Source organism: Paramisgurnus dabryanus, chromosome 2, assembly GCF_030506205.2.
Source record: "Paramisgurnus dabryanus chromosome 2, PD_genome_1.1, whole genome shotgun sequence".
NCBI classification, from domain to species: Eukaryota; Metazoa; Chordata; class Actinopteri; order Cypriniformes; family Cobitidae; genus Paramisgurnus; species Paramisgurnus dabryanus.
The window spans coordinates 3,674,250-3,691,182 of NC_133338.1; the positions used below are offsets into that span (position 1 = coordinate 3,674,250).

At 35.1% G+C, this 16,933-nt stretch overlaps 1 protein-coding gene across 2 annotated transcripts in view; it reads right to left on the reverse strand.

Annotated features, from left to right (window-relative positions):
- Window positions 1–4,497: 4,497 nt before the first annotated feature.
- The window catches only part of mctp2b (multiple C2 domains, transmembrane 2b), a 44,607-nt gene continuing 32,171 nt past the window's right edge, over window positions 4,498–16,933 (reverse strand). For both annotated transcript variants that reach the window (XM_065294201.2, XM_065294200.2), the window contains 14 exons: window positions 16,036–16,166; window positions 15,772–15,958; window positions 15,369–15,462; window positions 13,582–13,684; window positions 13,379–13,481; window positions 11,922–12,023; window positions 11,741–11,815; window positions 10,346–10,465; window positions 9,373–9,486; window positions 8,467–8,508; window positions 8,267–8,376; window positions 7,879–7,988; window positions 6,949–7,046; window positions 4,498–5,236 (listed from right to left, as the gene is read on the reverse strand). In XM_065294201.2, the coding sequence (XP_065150273.1) occupies window positions 5,168–5,236; window positions 6,949–7,046; window positions 7,879–7,988; window positions 8,267–8,376; window positions 8,467–8,508; window positions 9,373–9,486; window positions 10,346–10,465; window positions 11,741–11,815; window positions 11,922–12,023; window positions 13,379–13,481; window positions 13,582–13,684; window positions 15,369–15,462; window positions 15,772–15,958; window positions 16,036–16,166 (1,458 nt within the window). In that variant the 3' untranslated portion in view covers window positions 4,498–5,167. The remainder of the gene's footprint in view (window positions 5,237–6,948; window positions 7,047–7,878; window positions 7,989–8,266; window positions 8,377–8,466; window positions 8,509–9,372; window positions 9,487–10,345; window positions 10,466–11,740; window positions 11,816–11,921; window positions 12,024–13,378; window positions 13,482–13,581; window positions 13,685–15,368; window positions 15,463–15,771; window positions 15,959–16,035; window positions 16,167–16,933) is intronic.

Below are 16,933 nucleotides of genomic sequence, written 5' to 3' on the forward strand. Positions count from 1 at the left end.
CACTTTCTTTGCAACGCTGACTTTAATGTTAAACTGGTTTGCGAACTGTAGCTGTAGATCATAGCTAGATAAAGCAAACTGTCTTGTACCAGCTTAAGCTGCAGTGTTTCCAAAACATAAGGGGCCTTTATTGTAATAAAAGATAATAATTTAAGCCGGAAATATCCCTTACATTTACCTTTTTAACAGTACACAGATTTTCCAGTATTTGAATCATTTAAAAAAAAAATCCAATAATTCACTATAATAAAAGCTTTATCAACTAATATTAGCAGCAGTGTTTGTCAACTAATATAGCTTACATTGTACAAGGTCATTATGTATATTGAAATAAAAACAATTTTGTAGAAACCTAGTTAGTAAATATATTAATTGAAATAATTAAAGCTTATTGTTCTTGTATGGAAGTAATATTTGGTGCTTTTCTGTAATGTTCTTATGCAACAAATATAAAAAATAGCTTTATTATTATTACCTTTATTATTCCTTAATCTAGTAATGTAGGTCACAACTGTGTGTTTTGTCCTGAGGTCATGTTAATGTTGTCTCTGATCTGATCTTGCCATGTGGGAGTTGACTCCATCTCATGTAGTAAGATCAGCATGTGGCCTTTCTTTACAGACTGCCCTTCACACTCCTCTTTCATAACAAACAAGTATTAAGTCAGGTTTTCACTTGTATATCACAATTGTATTTGAATGAAATGTGTTTGCCAGAAGTATTTTAGTAGTATTGTCTATGCAAATCTTTGAAGCCTTTGTCATTTAGTTTTTACAGTAGGCCTTTGTTAAGGAAGCTTTGTTTTGGTTTTTAAAGCCATAATAGCATTAATGCCAAAGTGTATCAGGTATGTTTTTTATTGTCTGCATAATTTAAAACTATTATTAGTAGGGCTGGGCAAAAAAATCGATTTTTCGATTAATCGATTTTTAAAACGTGGTCGATTAAAAATCGATTCTCAAAGAGCAGAATCGATTAAAAATCGATTCTCAAAGAGCAGAATCGATTTTTTTTTTCACATTTATTTCCACAAACATTGAACGGAGGAATGGAAGCATTTTAGATTTCGCAAGCAAGATGTGCTGTGGCTTTTAATTTGTTTTTATTAATTACCCACTTGTAAACTGCTGTTCACTGTTCTTTTTTATTAATATAGTATGTGTATTAAATCTATATTCATTGAGTTGAATCGAGAATTGAGTATAAAAACCGACCAGAGAACCGGAATCGAAAATTTTATCGAGAATCGGAATCGAATCGATTTGATAGCTTGTGAATCGAAATCGAATCGATCTGGAACATCTGAATCGATACCCAGCCCTAATTATTAGATAAGTGCTGACATAATTCAGTGCTATGTATGCCTTTTCTGTTTTTTATTATTTACATGTTTTTATTGTGTAAAACAGCATAAATAAAAGTATTTTTTTTTGTATCTGCTGTTGCGTCAAATTATTGTTTCGTAATAATATTCATGGAGCATTATATATGTTACTCAACAGAAATGTATGTCTTTAGAGGAAATGTAATTTATGAAGAAGTTCCTTTAATTTTAATCTCGCACAATACCACCAAGTAGGGGTCAGATTGTGTTTGACATGATCAGCTGTTAGGGATTTGGCTTTTGATAGATGCAAGTGGCCTAGCCAAGATGAAACAGATATCCATAACTTAATTCTTTTTAAGAAGAATGGCACTGTATTTGTGTTATAGAGAACATACTTCGTTTAATCTAAGAGTTAAATGTTCATCAAACAAGATGGTACCCTTGAAGGCCAAACATCTCATTCCTGTACAGTTTGTTTTCCAAAGGATGCCAAGTCCTTGTGTCCCTCCAGAGAACAGCCGGATGCCATAACAACAGCAAAAACAGTACAAATACACCAATGCTCCAGCTCTATATTTAGTTAAAGCCTTTGCAGTATTATTGTGTATTGCATATCTTGAAACCATGAGCATTATTTTATTTTTGTTGTTTAATCAAAAACCATGGTTACTACACTTTTACTAGAGTAAAACCATAATTAAAGAGTCCATTTAGAACAAAATGTCCAGGAATGTTTATGTAGAAATAATTGAACACACCCCGGATAAAGATATAAAAAGCTGTGCTTTAAAGCCACAATATTGTTTATTTTAATAAAATAAATATTTTATGTTAAACCGCACATTGTAGATAAATTTTTGTGAGATAAATATATAACCTTGTATGAAAATACCTTACAAAAAAATTAATTAAATGTACACTGTAAAAAAATCCATAGAAATTACAATGTTATTGCAGCTGGGTTGCCGGTAAATTACCGTATATTAAAATTTATGTTATTTACTGGCAAGAGTTTGTTAAAAGTTGAATACATTTTAAATACTAAGAAGTCTTTATCTTTACAGAATAAAACTATACAATAACAGCCTCATGAAAAGCATTCTGGGAACCAGAAATCATCATCAAACTTTTTCTGTTTTTTGCTTTAGATTTTGTTTCCCAGAATTTTTTGCTTGATGCTTTTTTTCTAGTTTTATTCTGTAAAGACAAAGACTTGTAAATGTTTAATTTTCATTTAACTTTGAACAAAATGTTGCCAGTAAAAAACATAAACTTAAATCTATGGTAAGTTACCGGCAACCCAGCTGCAAATTTCTACGGAACTGTTTCTAAGACAGTTCTCAAAATCCCATTTTTTTCCAACAACGGGTCATATTACGCATGTAGATGGAGGATCTTTGTGGTTCAGTATGTTGGTATTCAGTAAAAGCAGTCGCAAGTTTGTGTGTTGTTGGCAGTTTTGTATTTATCATCATCACGGTAAATTATTGTGTTAGTGGAGGTGTATCAAACTTCAGCCTGTCAGGACAGCGAGTCCACGGGTTTCTTATCAAGAATAAGGACGGTGCTATCTTCTGTGCATGTGTGTGTTTAGTGCAGCTGAATAAACGCAACTTCACATCTGCACATGCCTCGAAAAATGCAGTGCCCTGCTGAGAAAAAAAAACAATAGAAACCATTACAGAATTTTTAATGGGAATTCTGTTGATTTTAATGGACACTGTAATGGTCCCTGATGGTCTCTATCGGTAGTTTGCTTTTTTCTATTGGTGGCATGTATTGTTTATTGGATACCATTAAATGCAGAGTGCACGATTTTTGAAAAACACTTAGTCGGGCCGACTACCAAAACACACTTGTAGCCAATCAGCAGTAAGGTGCGTGTCTACTAAACGACATCAGTGCATGGGTTGCGTATGTGTGGGGCGGGTTTATCAACAGAAGGTCCAGATTCTATTGATGTAGGGGCGTGTTTGTTTAGATGATTTAATATGTCAACATTGGCTTTCAGAGATCATGCACCCCGCCTTTAAGGACCAATAGAACACCTTTGGCAACCTATGGTGGACACCAGTAGAAACCAATATGACTCCAATAAATTTTGTGGTTTCTTTGGAAAGCTGTAATGGTCCTAGTGGGTACTGCTGAAAAAGCAAGAAACCATTACAGAATTTGGTTATAATTATGCTGAGAGTTACAGAGCATGCTGCCCAACTCTAAAACAAGACTAATAAAACCACAAAGCGGGCTATTCATTCCCAAACACAGAGTAAAGATTGAAGATAAGTAATGCATAATGTTATTACTTGCTCAGCCCTCCTCATGAGGTTTCTGAGGAGGAGGGCGTCGAGTAAGGGAGTAGTATAAAGCCCAGACAGACTCGGTTTCCTCTTACTCCCTTACTCAACCTTTTTTTGATGATACTCAGTTAGTATCGATTTGGAGTGTCTGGTCGGGGGCGGGACTCTGGTTCTTGTAAGGGATTTAGTGTGTTGGCCAGTGACTTAATCTTATTCTCCCTAAACCAAACTTTGAAGAGTCTGTCACGGGGGAGACGTTGTATCTTCAACACCTAAACTAACTCTTTCTCTCAAACAGATATTGTTTAGAAATAGTGAAAACTTGTATCTTGTTATAAGCACATTTTATTTTGCCTATCTATGACACATCGCTTTAATTGTTTCCTAATCTTTTTTTAAGTCGTACAAAAGCGTCTGCTAAATGCTTAAATGTAAGAACCTTTCAGAAACCATATTTTTTAGATTGAAGCCATCCCTCACCTTTATGCAAATTAGTCCCCAACTCTGCTCAGTCGCACAGCTCAGATCATAGATATGAATATGCAAATTAGTCCCAGCTCAATTTTTAGCGCTGATGTAAAGAGGTTAAAGCCCGGGATACACTGCACGATTTTTGGCTGTCCTTGACGAAAAAAATTGCCATCGTGAAACAATCGTGGCGATTTCTGTTGACACTGCGCTATCCTGTGTCGCAGTCCTCATCGTACAGTCTACATGCTTGTCGTATACCCAATTAAATGGAGAAAATACTGCACAATAGTGTTGAATGATAGATTTGCACATGGTTTGTCTTAAAGCATTAAAAAAACACAACACAGACGTATGAAAAAAATAAACCTGATATTCACCACAGGGGGACTTTAAAAATAAAATTAGAGGTGCATAATTTTTATTTGTATTTACAGTAACTGATTATGTATCTACAGTAGTATTTTACATTGCATTAAATGATACATTTATATACACATGAGGAGAACTGTAATCATTTTATTTTTATCACCTAGAGTTTGTCAAAGGCACTTCTCATGCACTCACTGTATTATAAACATAAATAATTTACATAAAATACACTTTACAAATCTGTCACACAGAATTCAATTCTGTTTTCAAATTCATTCACCGAAATGTGGCAACAATGTGATTTTACAAACCAGTGTTTACCTTTATAAAACTTACTGTACAATCTGATAAAACAAAATAATATATATAAAAAATAGCAAATCATTGCACTTTATTGTACTCCTAAACATTATATTGCAGAATCTATGAATGGATGCTGGTGTAAAACTTTATTTCAATGTGTTAAAGTGTAAACGTGCATTGCAGTTACTGTATGTTTGTTTAACTCTTGACTGTATCAGAGCTGTACTGTACATTACACGAGTTACTATTGTATCTGTAGGTTTATTCAACACAATCCAGCAGTAATACTGCTATCATCTCATGATCTACAGACCTTTAGTACAGCACGCATTTATATTAAAATACACAGATTAACACAATCTGAACTGTTCTTCACAAGAAATCTTCTCATGATTCTCTATGGAGACGCTTTTCTTCTCCTGTAAGGAGTGTGAACACTACAACTGCTGAGCTCTGTGTACTGTGCCTGAAGAAAAACATATTAAAATGATTTCATTGGAGGAAAATACAATGACAACAATAGCGGCCTTCAAGACCGGAAGTGTTGACTGGAGTTCATATTATGTGAATTCACTTGATAAATGACTTACTGAACCTTAAATTTATATAATTTAAACAGTCACATACAGCAAAAAATTTATTAATTTGGCCAAAAATACTTATTAAATAAATGCTAAACATATTTTGTAGAAAGTAAAGCTTAATTAAATATATTTTTATATTTTGAAAATATTTAGTTTTAACCGTCAGATATGAGAATATATTTTAAATTATAAAACGGGCAGTTCTGGTTCTTCATTCTGATTGGTTGAAACGCATTCTTAGCCGTGATAAAATACCCCGGTAAACCCACGGTTCAGACCGCATTACATAAGTATCACTGCCCCACTGATTTATGAAAATAAACATCACATTCTTTAATTATGTTTTTAATTTGTCTACAATTGCACAATTAATGGCGATATCCAGACAAATGTCAATAAATATTGTTGAGTTATCTCGTCAATAAAGAGAAAACATTCGCTGAGGAGTTTATACCTCAAATTCATATTTCCGCCATCCACTGGGTGGCGATCTTACCCAACTTAAACACTGACGCATTCACTCAACACGTAAAACACTGTGTAAGTTTTGATCATGGCTCTGAATCTGATCTCTTACATTAGTTATTCACAAAAATTTAATTATCTAAGCTTTTAGCTGAAAATTTGAGAGGTGATAAAAGACAAATGAAGTGATGAAAAGTTTTTTTTTTTGTTGTTGTTGTTTGAAAGCGGAGCGTCTGTTCTTTCATTGGATATTTTTATTTACAAGATAAAAATAATAAATAAATAAAAATGTTTATTTAAAGAAGATAATTTTTCTGTAAGGCATTAAACTAAAACTGGGTGGCAACTTAAAAAACAAACGTTGACGGGGAAAGAGTTCAGCATGCTTCCAATGTTCCAATATTTGATCATCACTTCAACAGTTGCACAATATAAATGTTTATGTATAAATTAGATGAATGTTGGTTTATAAAATAAACACCACAGTCTTAAATCATATTTTCATTGTGTCTTTGCTGCGTCTGTGTTGGTTGGGAACTGCGCTCTGTTGCAGCCACACTTGATTCTGAGGAACTACTTTGTTTGGCGGAAAAGTAATATTTGTACTAATATAATTACAACTTATTTGTGTTTTATTTTATAAAATCCCGCTAACATAATGCATATGAAGTAACCGTTTTATAAAATCAATAAGCCCCGCAAAGCAGTGTGCCAAACAATGCCCCTTAGCTGTTATAAAATGCACTGGTAACCCACTGCTTCTTGCTTAATGTATTTCAGTGGCAACAATTACATTTCTAAATTTACAACCCATACGGCAAAAAATAAATTTTTCCTGGCCAAAATATGAAAGTTTGTATAAAATGTATACGCATGTATAAACTATAAAATTCTAAGTGTATTTTTGTAGTTGAAAATATATTTAGTTTTAATATTTACAGGTTTGTAACATACACCGTTTTTCTTCCAATGCATATACATTTTTGTAAACATATTTCAAAATATATATTTTTTGCAGTATGAATAATATGTATAATAGGATAATTTTTTTAAGCAAAAATCTTATAGATCACAATAACAAGCCTTGACTTTAATATATAAACCTCAGATGAAAAATTGTAGTTATTACCATTTGGACATCTGAAGGCACTCTGGAGAGAAAATCCATCACCTCATTGTTTTCAATGGCGTATGGATTTCGCAGTTTCTTTGTGAATTTATGAATACCTAAAAAAACAAACATAAGACTAGATACTGAAAATCCTACATTACACTCACAATCACTGTTCAGGGTTCCCACACCTTAGTTAACCTCAAATTCAAGGTCCTTTCAAGGACTTTCCAGGTCCAATACCCTCAAATTCAATGACTAAATGTGGGGACACATTTCAAGTAAGAGCAAGGTTACATCGTGTTACCTTTTAAGATACATTGTTACAGTTCCCTTTCGAGGGAACTCGCGCTGCGTCACTACGGTGACACTTTGGGGACGCCTCCAGGGGTAAGTGTGTCTGAATGTGTATATCAAATTCAACCAATGGTGAGGCTTAACGACAAAGACAGGGTGACGCGGGAGCCAGAAAGTATATCGCTATCTGAAATATTGCCAAAGACGGCGTTATGGCGTTCCTTCTCAGGGAACAACAGTTACATACATAACCCGAGACGTTTTCATGTGTCAAACACAACTATGCAAAAAAGCATTTTGGTATGAGTCAACATTCGCATACAGAAGATATAAGCATATTTACAGTTTAGCATGTGTGCTTAAAAAGTCTAGAAGTGTATTATCATACACTACACAGGGAATAATTTGAATTTTTTTTCAGAAAACTTCTTTCTTAGAATAGATTCAAGCACTTTCAATGACCTCAAACACTTGGGCCTTGAATTTTTTTTCTCCCCAGATTCACAAACTTTCAAGGATTTCAAGAACCCGTGGGAACCCTGATAATATAGTTTTTCTGTCCTTCTAAAAGTTACACAATGGACCTTTAAAACAAACAGTGTAATGGTTTAACTAATAATGTTATATATTTGATTAAATCTGTTATCTCACCCCATAATAAAACAATGTAGCGTATTGGGATAAAATAGGTGATGATTGTGGCCATGATGAGAACCAGAAAGGCCAGATTAGATAGGAATGGCACAGACCAGTTAAACGTACTGGAGAGAAAAGACAAAGAAAATATACATTTTCATATTAACAATAAGCATCATTGAATCCATTCTGGTCAATTGTCTTAATATCACTGCATTAGATACCAAGTGTCATCATAACTTTAATACCAGCTGGTTAAAGAAAATTTGTGTTAAATGACTCAGAAAAGTGAATTGAAGTTGTTTTGTTATCTAATGAAAGTTGAGAGAGGGTCTTGCTACTAAAATTTGGACCCACATAGCTTGAAATATGACACCGCTTAATTGAAAAGATGAAAACTCACTTCTTTATTCTTTCACCAAAGCACGCAATCTCCTCCAGAAGGTTCTGGACCGCAATGACAATCTCCTGAACCATGTGAATCTTCTCCATAATACCTTTCTTTTCAGACTCCTACAACAAGAAATATTCAACATGAATGTTTGTATTTTCCGAGATGATTGAAATTGTAGACGTGTGTTACTGCTGTAGTAATGTTTATACCTTCTCATCTTCCTCTTCTTCTTCATACATCTCCATAGTGTCCTGCCAAGCAAAAGTTTTACATTATGATTCAAGTTTACAGCCTGTTAGACATAAATGATAAAGAAATTCTCAGCTGTAGCTGTCCACTCTTGATGGACATGATACTATACAAGTCAATGTAAGCTAATTATGTTAAAGGGGGGGGGGTTTAACGCCATTTCATGACTTATTAACACAGATAAAGAGTTGGATTTTCATGCTAAAATAGGCAAAGTTTCAAAGAACCATTTGGAAATGTTACAGAGTATTTCTGGGCCGAATGCACTTTTTCAGACTACTGAAACCAAGCAGTGCTGGAAGTACAGTGGAAGTCCTTATATGGGCATTCTTCCGGAATAACGCACACACACACACCAACCAAGAGCTGACACAAAATCAGCGTCTCCAAAGAAGTGTGTTGTTGTTTGTGAGGGAAATTTAAGCTTGTTCAGCTTCCCAAAGAACAATATTGTAATAATACAATAGATGTAGTTAGTTTAACTGGAGTAGCAGCGGAATTATGCAAGTGTGTTTGTATAACGCTGGATTTCGTTGAAATAGGACGGTCCTAGTAATAAAACAACCGGGTCATGAGTTGCAGGAGGTAAGAAAAACTGCATCAAATATTTTGTTAGAAATCATATAAAGTAAACGACGTGAACATGTAGTGAACCTTAAGTTATTCAGAGATTGTGGGATAATGTTTTGCGTGTGTTGCTTGCTCATGACTCACAGTAGTGCTACAGCTGATCAGCCTTTTATAAATATGATTAAACTAAAGACTTTTTTAAATTATGAAGGATGCACTAGTACTCTATAGGTACTTAAGATTAACATGAGATAAGTAGATATAGTTTGTGTGATGTGAGGTTTTAGTTTTCTCACCAGATCTCTGCTGACTCTCTCTGAAGCGATCTGAAGATAGTTCCACGCTATCAGCACAACCATGAACAGAGGTAACATATAAAACTCCCAATACCACACCATAAGAATAAAAACCTGCAGAAAAATTAAAATATTTAGATTCATACAATACAATTGTATATCACATTATTAAACACTTCTCATAGGAATTAACATTTTCATTCAGATGGCCAGAGAGAGAGAGAAAGAAAGAGAAAATTGTCATGCATTATTAAATTATGTTTTAAAACAAAATAAATTAAGTTGAATCAAGATAAAAAAGAAAAATACAAAGATGTTCATAAATGTTAATGTTACACTATACATTAAGCTATTGTGTAGGAGACAAAATATGTTATAATATGTGTTTTTCACTTTCACCATTGTGTGGCGCTGTGACCATTACATTTAGCATATAGGTCAAACCACCTGACTATCACAGACTATAACCTATATGCTAAATGTAATGGTCACAGCGCAACATGTATGTGAATTAACTCTTCATTTGATCAACCAAATTCAAGAAGCTTAATCTAAAACACAGTAAATATAAACATACACACAAAACTAGCATGAAAATAGACAAATAAACCCAGCAAGCAATTTTGCGTCTAATAGACATCCAAACACAGCCCAGAAGTCTAGGCTAAAACAAGGCAAAATCTAAACGTAGCCAAAAAATAAAGGATATAAAATAACCAAACACCAAGTTATTTTTGCAAAAGACACATGTAACCAAATTCAAGTGTATGTGGGCTAGAAGTGTGTTACTCATAGCCAGACTATATCGGGTCTATGGTTAACCTAGATAGTGAAATGACAGCTATTGCTTGTTAGGAAAAGTCATAACCCAATAAAGGAAATTTGCAAACCCATTTTGATGCAGTTTTGTGACTTGAATATGACCTGAAGCACAAATGAATATAAATGGGGGTAAATGAAAGACTTGTCATACCAGAAATGCTATGATGCTCCTCTGAACACTTTCCCACTGAAAGCAGCTTTTGATGAACTGGTTTACACGGCACACGGCACGATAAAGATTCCTCACGCGAACAACATTCCTTGCAAGAACCTGTCATTGTCACAGTTATACATTTTACATTTAACCCTTATCCAAAGTGACTTACAAATGAGCAACATCACAAAACATTTAAAAGTAAAGTCAAATGTAAAAGAAAGTTAAAGGGTGTAATGGTAAACATTAGGGCTGTGCAACTAATAGTTTTTTAATAATCAGGGTAAAACAATTATTGGTTTAAAATAAATGCATGTTTTAAATTCACTGAGGGGTAGTTTTCCGAACAGGGCTGATCCTACTCCCAGAATAAAATTTAGGTTTAAGCTGCCTTAATTTCAAAACACCTTCAGTGTCATTGTTTTGTCTCAAGACACCTGTATTGTTTTTGAAAAGTTTATTTGTAAAAACTATTTAAATGTCCTAATATAACTTAGATTAATCTGGATTAATCTTAACCCTATACAGGAAACCGCCCCTGAGTAATCATGTAAAATAATTTTTATATTATACTCAACGCAAATTATTGTGATTATGATTCTGCAAATAATAAACATATTTGTATCGAACCATTTTGGTACGGGACTTCCAGTTCGGTGCAATCTTTAACGGTAGTCAACAGTAGACTTAATTTACATGAGTAACAAACTTCCAAGTTCCCACATGGACATATTAAGTGGTGAAGTTTTTTTTAACAAAGCCGCTAAAGGCGAACATATTTTTTCATTCATCTGCGCTACTTTTGTTAAAATGTGTTAGATGGATTGGACTGTTACCCGCGTGTCTCGTACACAATTTTAAGATGTCGTGTCAAGTTAAAAGAATTTCAACTTTTGCAGGCAGCACAGCTCATCAATGTCATGTCCAAAACAGTGGACGAATCGGGAAACCTCGGAGGCTTGAAAAACATTGCAAGCTTTTGTAGCAAGTTTCCGTTATTCCTCAAGTTTTATTCTATTTTGTTTTTATTCATTTCATTTAAACCAAGCAGATGTTTAATTAAAATATGTAAACTCTTGACGTTTACAAATGTTGATATTTACAAAAGTTTATAATGAACAACATCATTTTATGTTTGGCATTTCTTTCACCAAACTGTGTTAAATATGAACCTAACTGTGACTTAAAAACCGGGGTACGTACTGAACCATAAATTCTGTGTACCATTACATCCCTATTATCTACATTTGACAGGTCAATCAACATTGTAAAATCATTTTTCTTAGTTTTAGTGTTGATGTAGTTGCCCTTGTACGGTTACTGTATGTACTATACTACAATAAACTACACAATATAAAAACACAACCATAATCAAAACATTTAAGCTTGTACCTTCTTAGAAAACTTGGCATTGTCCTCAAGGAACTTCTGTTCTCTGGGTGTGAACGTCCTGATGCTTGCTTTCACCTAACCAACAAAACATTAGACACAAAAAACATCATCAAATATAAATAGCAAAAATGTAAAGATCAAAGTATTGATCTCTAGATTAAATGCATATTCCGTGACTCACAGAATTGAAGATAACTTCAAGCTCCAATAAAATGGTTCCTTTGGACAATCCTCCTAAATTCTCTTTCCTCAGAGCACAAGCAACCTGCTGGCCATTATGTACCTGTTGAAAAAATAATAATATACAATACTTAAAGGATTAGTCCATTTTCTTAAAAATAAATCCAACTAATTTACTCAACACCATGTCATCAAAAATGTTGATGAAAATGAATGTCTTTCTTTGTTCAGTCGAGAAGAATTATGTTTTTTAAAGGTGCAGTGTGTAAATTGTAGCGGCATCTAGTGGTGAGGTTGCAAATTGCAACCAACGGCTTAATCCACTTCTCACTCTTCGCCTTTGAAACACATAGATACGCTACGGTAGCCGCCACCGGACAAACATCTCATAGTCGGAGACAACTTAGTAAAAAAAATTGTCCGTTTAGGGCTTCTGTAGAAAAATGGCGGCACAAAATGGCGACTTCCATGTAAGGGGACCCTCGGTGTATGTAGATAAAAAGGTCTCGTTCTAAGGTAATAAACACATAACTGGTCATTATGAAAGGTCTTTATACACCCCTGATAATACAGTTTTGTATATTATTTTGCATTTCTGTCAAGAGATCCTTCTAAAAATTACACACTGCACCTTTAAGGAAAAAATTCCAGGATATTTCTCATTTTAATGGACCCCAACACTTAACAGTTTTAATGCAGTTTAAAATTGCAGTTTCAAAGGACTCTAATCGATCCCAAACGAGGCATAAGGGTTTTATCTTGCGAAATGATTGTCATTTTTGGCAAGAAAAATAAAAAATATGCACTTTTAAACCACAACTTCTCGTCTATCTCTGGTCCTAAAAAGCGCCAGCGCGACCTCACGTAATTGCATAGTAAAATAGAAGGGTCACGTGTTACATATATGAAACGCACATTTGCGGACCATTTAAAGAATAAACTGACACAAAGACATTAATTAGTATTATTCAACATACAATAACGTCTGAACGTCTTTCTTCACACTTGTAAACACTGGGGGTGTAGTTTCGATACGTCATCCGTGACCTCTTGACGTGATGACGTATTGCGTGAGGTCATGTGGCGCGTCACAGGACTGGAGGAAGATGAGAAGTTACGTGTTAAAGTGCATATTTTTAATTTTCTTGCCAAAAATGACAATCGTTTCGCTAGATTAGACCCTTATGCCTTGTTTGGGATCGTTTATAGTCCTTTGAAACTCAGTTGAAAATGCATTAAAACTGTTAAGTGTTGGGGTCCATTACAATGAGAAAAATCCTGGAATGTTTTTCTCAAAAAACATAATTTCTTCTCGACTGAACAAAGACAGACATCAACATTTTGGATGACGTGGTGGTGAGTAAATTATCTGGATTTTTTTAAAGAAATTGGGACTAATCCTTTAACCTTTAAATAATCGCTATTCACGTTAAGACCAAAGTAAATCTTTGCACTTACAGAGAGTAAAGGAACGGCCACCTTCCCCAAGAAATCTGGAGCTTTGTCTCCGTCTTCATCAAACACGGTTATTTCCAAAACCTCATGAATGTCTTTTATTGGGCTGCCCGTAAAAACACATAAAACAAAAGTGAACACATTTAGTTTGATATAGATCACTCATTCGTACTAAAAAATAAAAACAAAATTATGAAGATACTGACAAAGTGAAGACTTTATTCCACTCTGGGTTGAGCGTTTTGTAGATGGTGTGAGTCTGCATCCTGTTGTTTCCCAATTCCAGGACACAAAACGGATCGCTCTTTCCTTATGACAAACAAAAAATGACTGTATATTAGAGCTCTTCTCGGGTCCAAAGAAATGCACCCGACTCAAGTCATTTCTTACCCAAACCAGGCCTGCATAAATCTTTGTTTTTTGAAAGAAAGACCTGACCCGAGAAAATTAGACCCGAGTCTAACCCAAACCAGTGCCAATTTTTTAAACCTGAATGTAAATGGCACAGACATGTGTGCAGCCTCGCATGCACCAGTCAGACAGAAAGAAACTCTGTGGCCTCGCACCAATTTGTTATCTTCTAACGAAACCAATGCGCATTCAAAATTGATTGACAGGTCTGGCTCAATGAAAGTGACCTAGCGCCATTCACACAATGTAGCAAGCTCTCTTGGCAAACAGAGGAGCCCATACGGCAAAAAAAAAAAAAAAACATTTCTCTGGCCAAGCTCCCGTTCCACCACATCCCAAAGATGCTCTATTGCGTTGAGATCTGGTGACTGTGGGGGCCATTTTAGTACAGTGAACTCATTGTCATGTTCAAGAAACCAATTTGAAATGATTCGAGCTTTGTGACATGGTGCATTATCCTGCTGGAAGTAGCCATCAGAGGATTGGTACATGGTGGTCATAAAGGGATGGACATTGTCAGAAACAATGCTCAGGTAGGCCGTAGCATTTAAACCATGCCCAATTGGCACTAAGTGGCCTAAAGTGTGCCGAGAAAACATCCCCCACACCATTACAGCCTGCACAGTGGTAACAAGGCATGATGGATCCATGTTCTCATTCTGTTTACGCCAAATTCTGACTCTACCATCTGAATGTCTCAACAGAAATGGAGACTCATCAGACCAGGCATCATTTTTCCAGTCTTCAACTGTCTAATTTCGGTGAGCTTGTGCAAATTGTAGCCTTTTTTTCCTATTAGTAGTGGAAATTAGTGGTACCCGGTGGGTCTTCTGCTGTTGTAACCCATTTGTCTCAAGGTTGTGCGTGTTGTGGCTTCACAAATGCTTTGCTGCATACCTCGGTTATAACAAGTGGTTATTTCAGTCAAAGTTGCTCTTCTATCATCTTGAATCAGTCGGCTCGTTCTCCTCTGACCTCTAGCATCAACAAGGCATTCTCGCCCACAGGACTGCCGCATACTGGATGTTTTTCCCTTTTCACAACATTCTTTGTAAACCCTAGAAATGGTTGTGCATGAAATCCCAGTAACTGAGCAGATACTCAGACCCGTCTGTCACCAACAACCATGCCACGCTCAAAAACGCTTAAATCACTTTTCTTTCCCATAATGACATTCAGTTTGGAGTTCAGGAGATTGTCTTGACCAGGACCACACCCCTAAATGCATTGAAGCAACTGCCATGTGATTGGTTGATTAGATAATTGCATTAATGAGAATTTGAACAGGTGTTCCTAATAATCCTTTAGGTAAGTGTATATGAAGGACTAAAAATATTTGTAATGCTTTCAAATTTATTTACTTTTAAAATATATTTCAAAATATGCAAAAAAATGCCAAAAGGCATTTTTTTGGCCATTTTTTGTATATTTTAAAATTTATTTTTTGCCATATGGGAGGGGTTGGAAAAGGACTCTATGCACACCCACAAGATAGTTGATTATAGTGGACCCATAAAGACCTCTACTGTAAATGACTTACAGTAGGGTGACAACAAAGAAAAACTTCATGTGATCATCTCACCATTCAGATCAGCAGCCATGAGGTCAGTGGCCTTGATGACTTTGACCTGAAGGAAACCAACATCTTTCATGTCCTTCAAACAGTTCCTGAAACCCTAAAGACATAAAGACAAAACGTAAAGCGCAGTACACTTTTAGTATTTGTTGCGTAATGTTATAACACCATTCTTGAAATAGTCTACTACACTAGGAAAGAAGCATGCAGTTTGTATATTATGCAAATATTTATGCTGGGAATACTCAGATGACATTTACGACCAAAACATACGTATATCACAAAACATATACATACGGTAACGGCAACTGTTTGACTATATTATCATTAATGTGCTCTGTGTAGCATGCAGTAAACATACAGTACCAGACTAAAAAAGAAAAAGACACAGTGAATGCGGTACACATACGTATTTGAGGCGCATGTTATCTCTCTCGTGAGGTTCATCCAGCGGTGCAGCGATGAGGTCTGTGATCGAAGCTCCAGTGCAGGGTGTTGGTGTGACCAGAAACACAACCTTCCCTTTACATGGATCCAGTTCTGGTGTAAACAGAGTCGGTTTGTTCAACGGCAACCCAGACAATGGAACCTCACACCTGAAACACAGAGGCACGTGGTCAACCTGTTAAATATCAGGTGGAAAAATGCCATTCAGAAAACCTCAGTAACTCACTGTCCATAACATTCCTCATATTTCCGTCCTCCTTTTCCCAAGACTTCAATCTCCAGGAGGTTTGATCCATCAGGAAACTGGTTAAAGTCAAACCTCTCTCTCCACTGTATGTTAACCTTCTTAACTTGGCTCTGTATGGGTGGACAAAAACAAGCGCTTTTTTATTTTTAACTTGAAATGAACTCGGGTGCTTTGCTACATTAATGAAGATCTGAATTTTTAAAACAGGAATTTTTGTTTTATTTCTTCTGCTGTTCTGCGTCATCTGCTGTCAGAGATTTGCACTTTTATTCAGGCCACCTAGTGTTTGTTTTGTGCAAGTGTTTTCACAAAGTCAAAGTCAGACAACTCTGTTTTTTCCTTTACATCTTAAAATTATTGAATAACAATAATAATAATAATATATAGCCTTGGACCACAAAATTGAGTTTTAGGCATCATCTGAAAGCTGAATAATATGGACAATATTTGGCCAGGATACAACTATATTTTGAAAATCTGGAATCTGAGGGTGCCAAAAAATCTAAATAGAAAATCATCTTTAAAGTTGTCCAAATGAAGTCCTTAGCAATACATATAAGTAATTATAAATACATTTTTGATATTTACAGTAGGACATTTACAAAACATCTTCATGGGACATGATCTTTACTTAATATGCTAATGATTTTTGGCACAAAAAGTGATATTTTTGACTCATACAAGACAAGATATTGTTGGCAATTGCTACAAATAGACCCATGTGAGGTATGACTGGTTTTGTGGTCCAGGGTCACATACAGTATATAAATTACATTTAATGTCATTTAAAACAAAACAACTTCTAATGCCAAGTATGTTGCATATTTGATCATTGTGCTTTAGATGCAGTTGTTGTCTCTAATTTTAACCCCTTAAC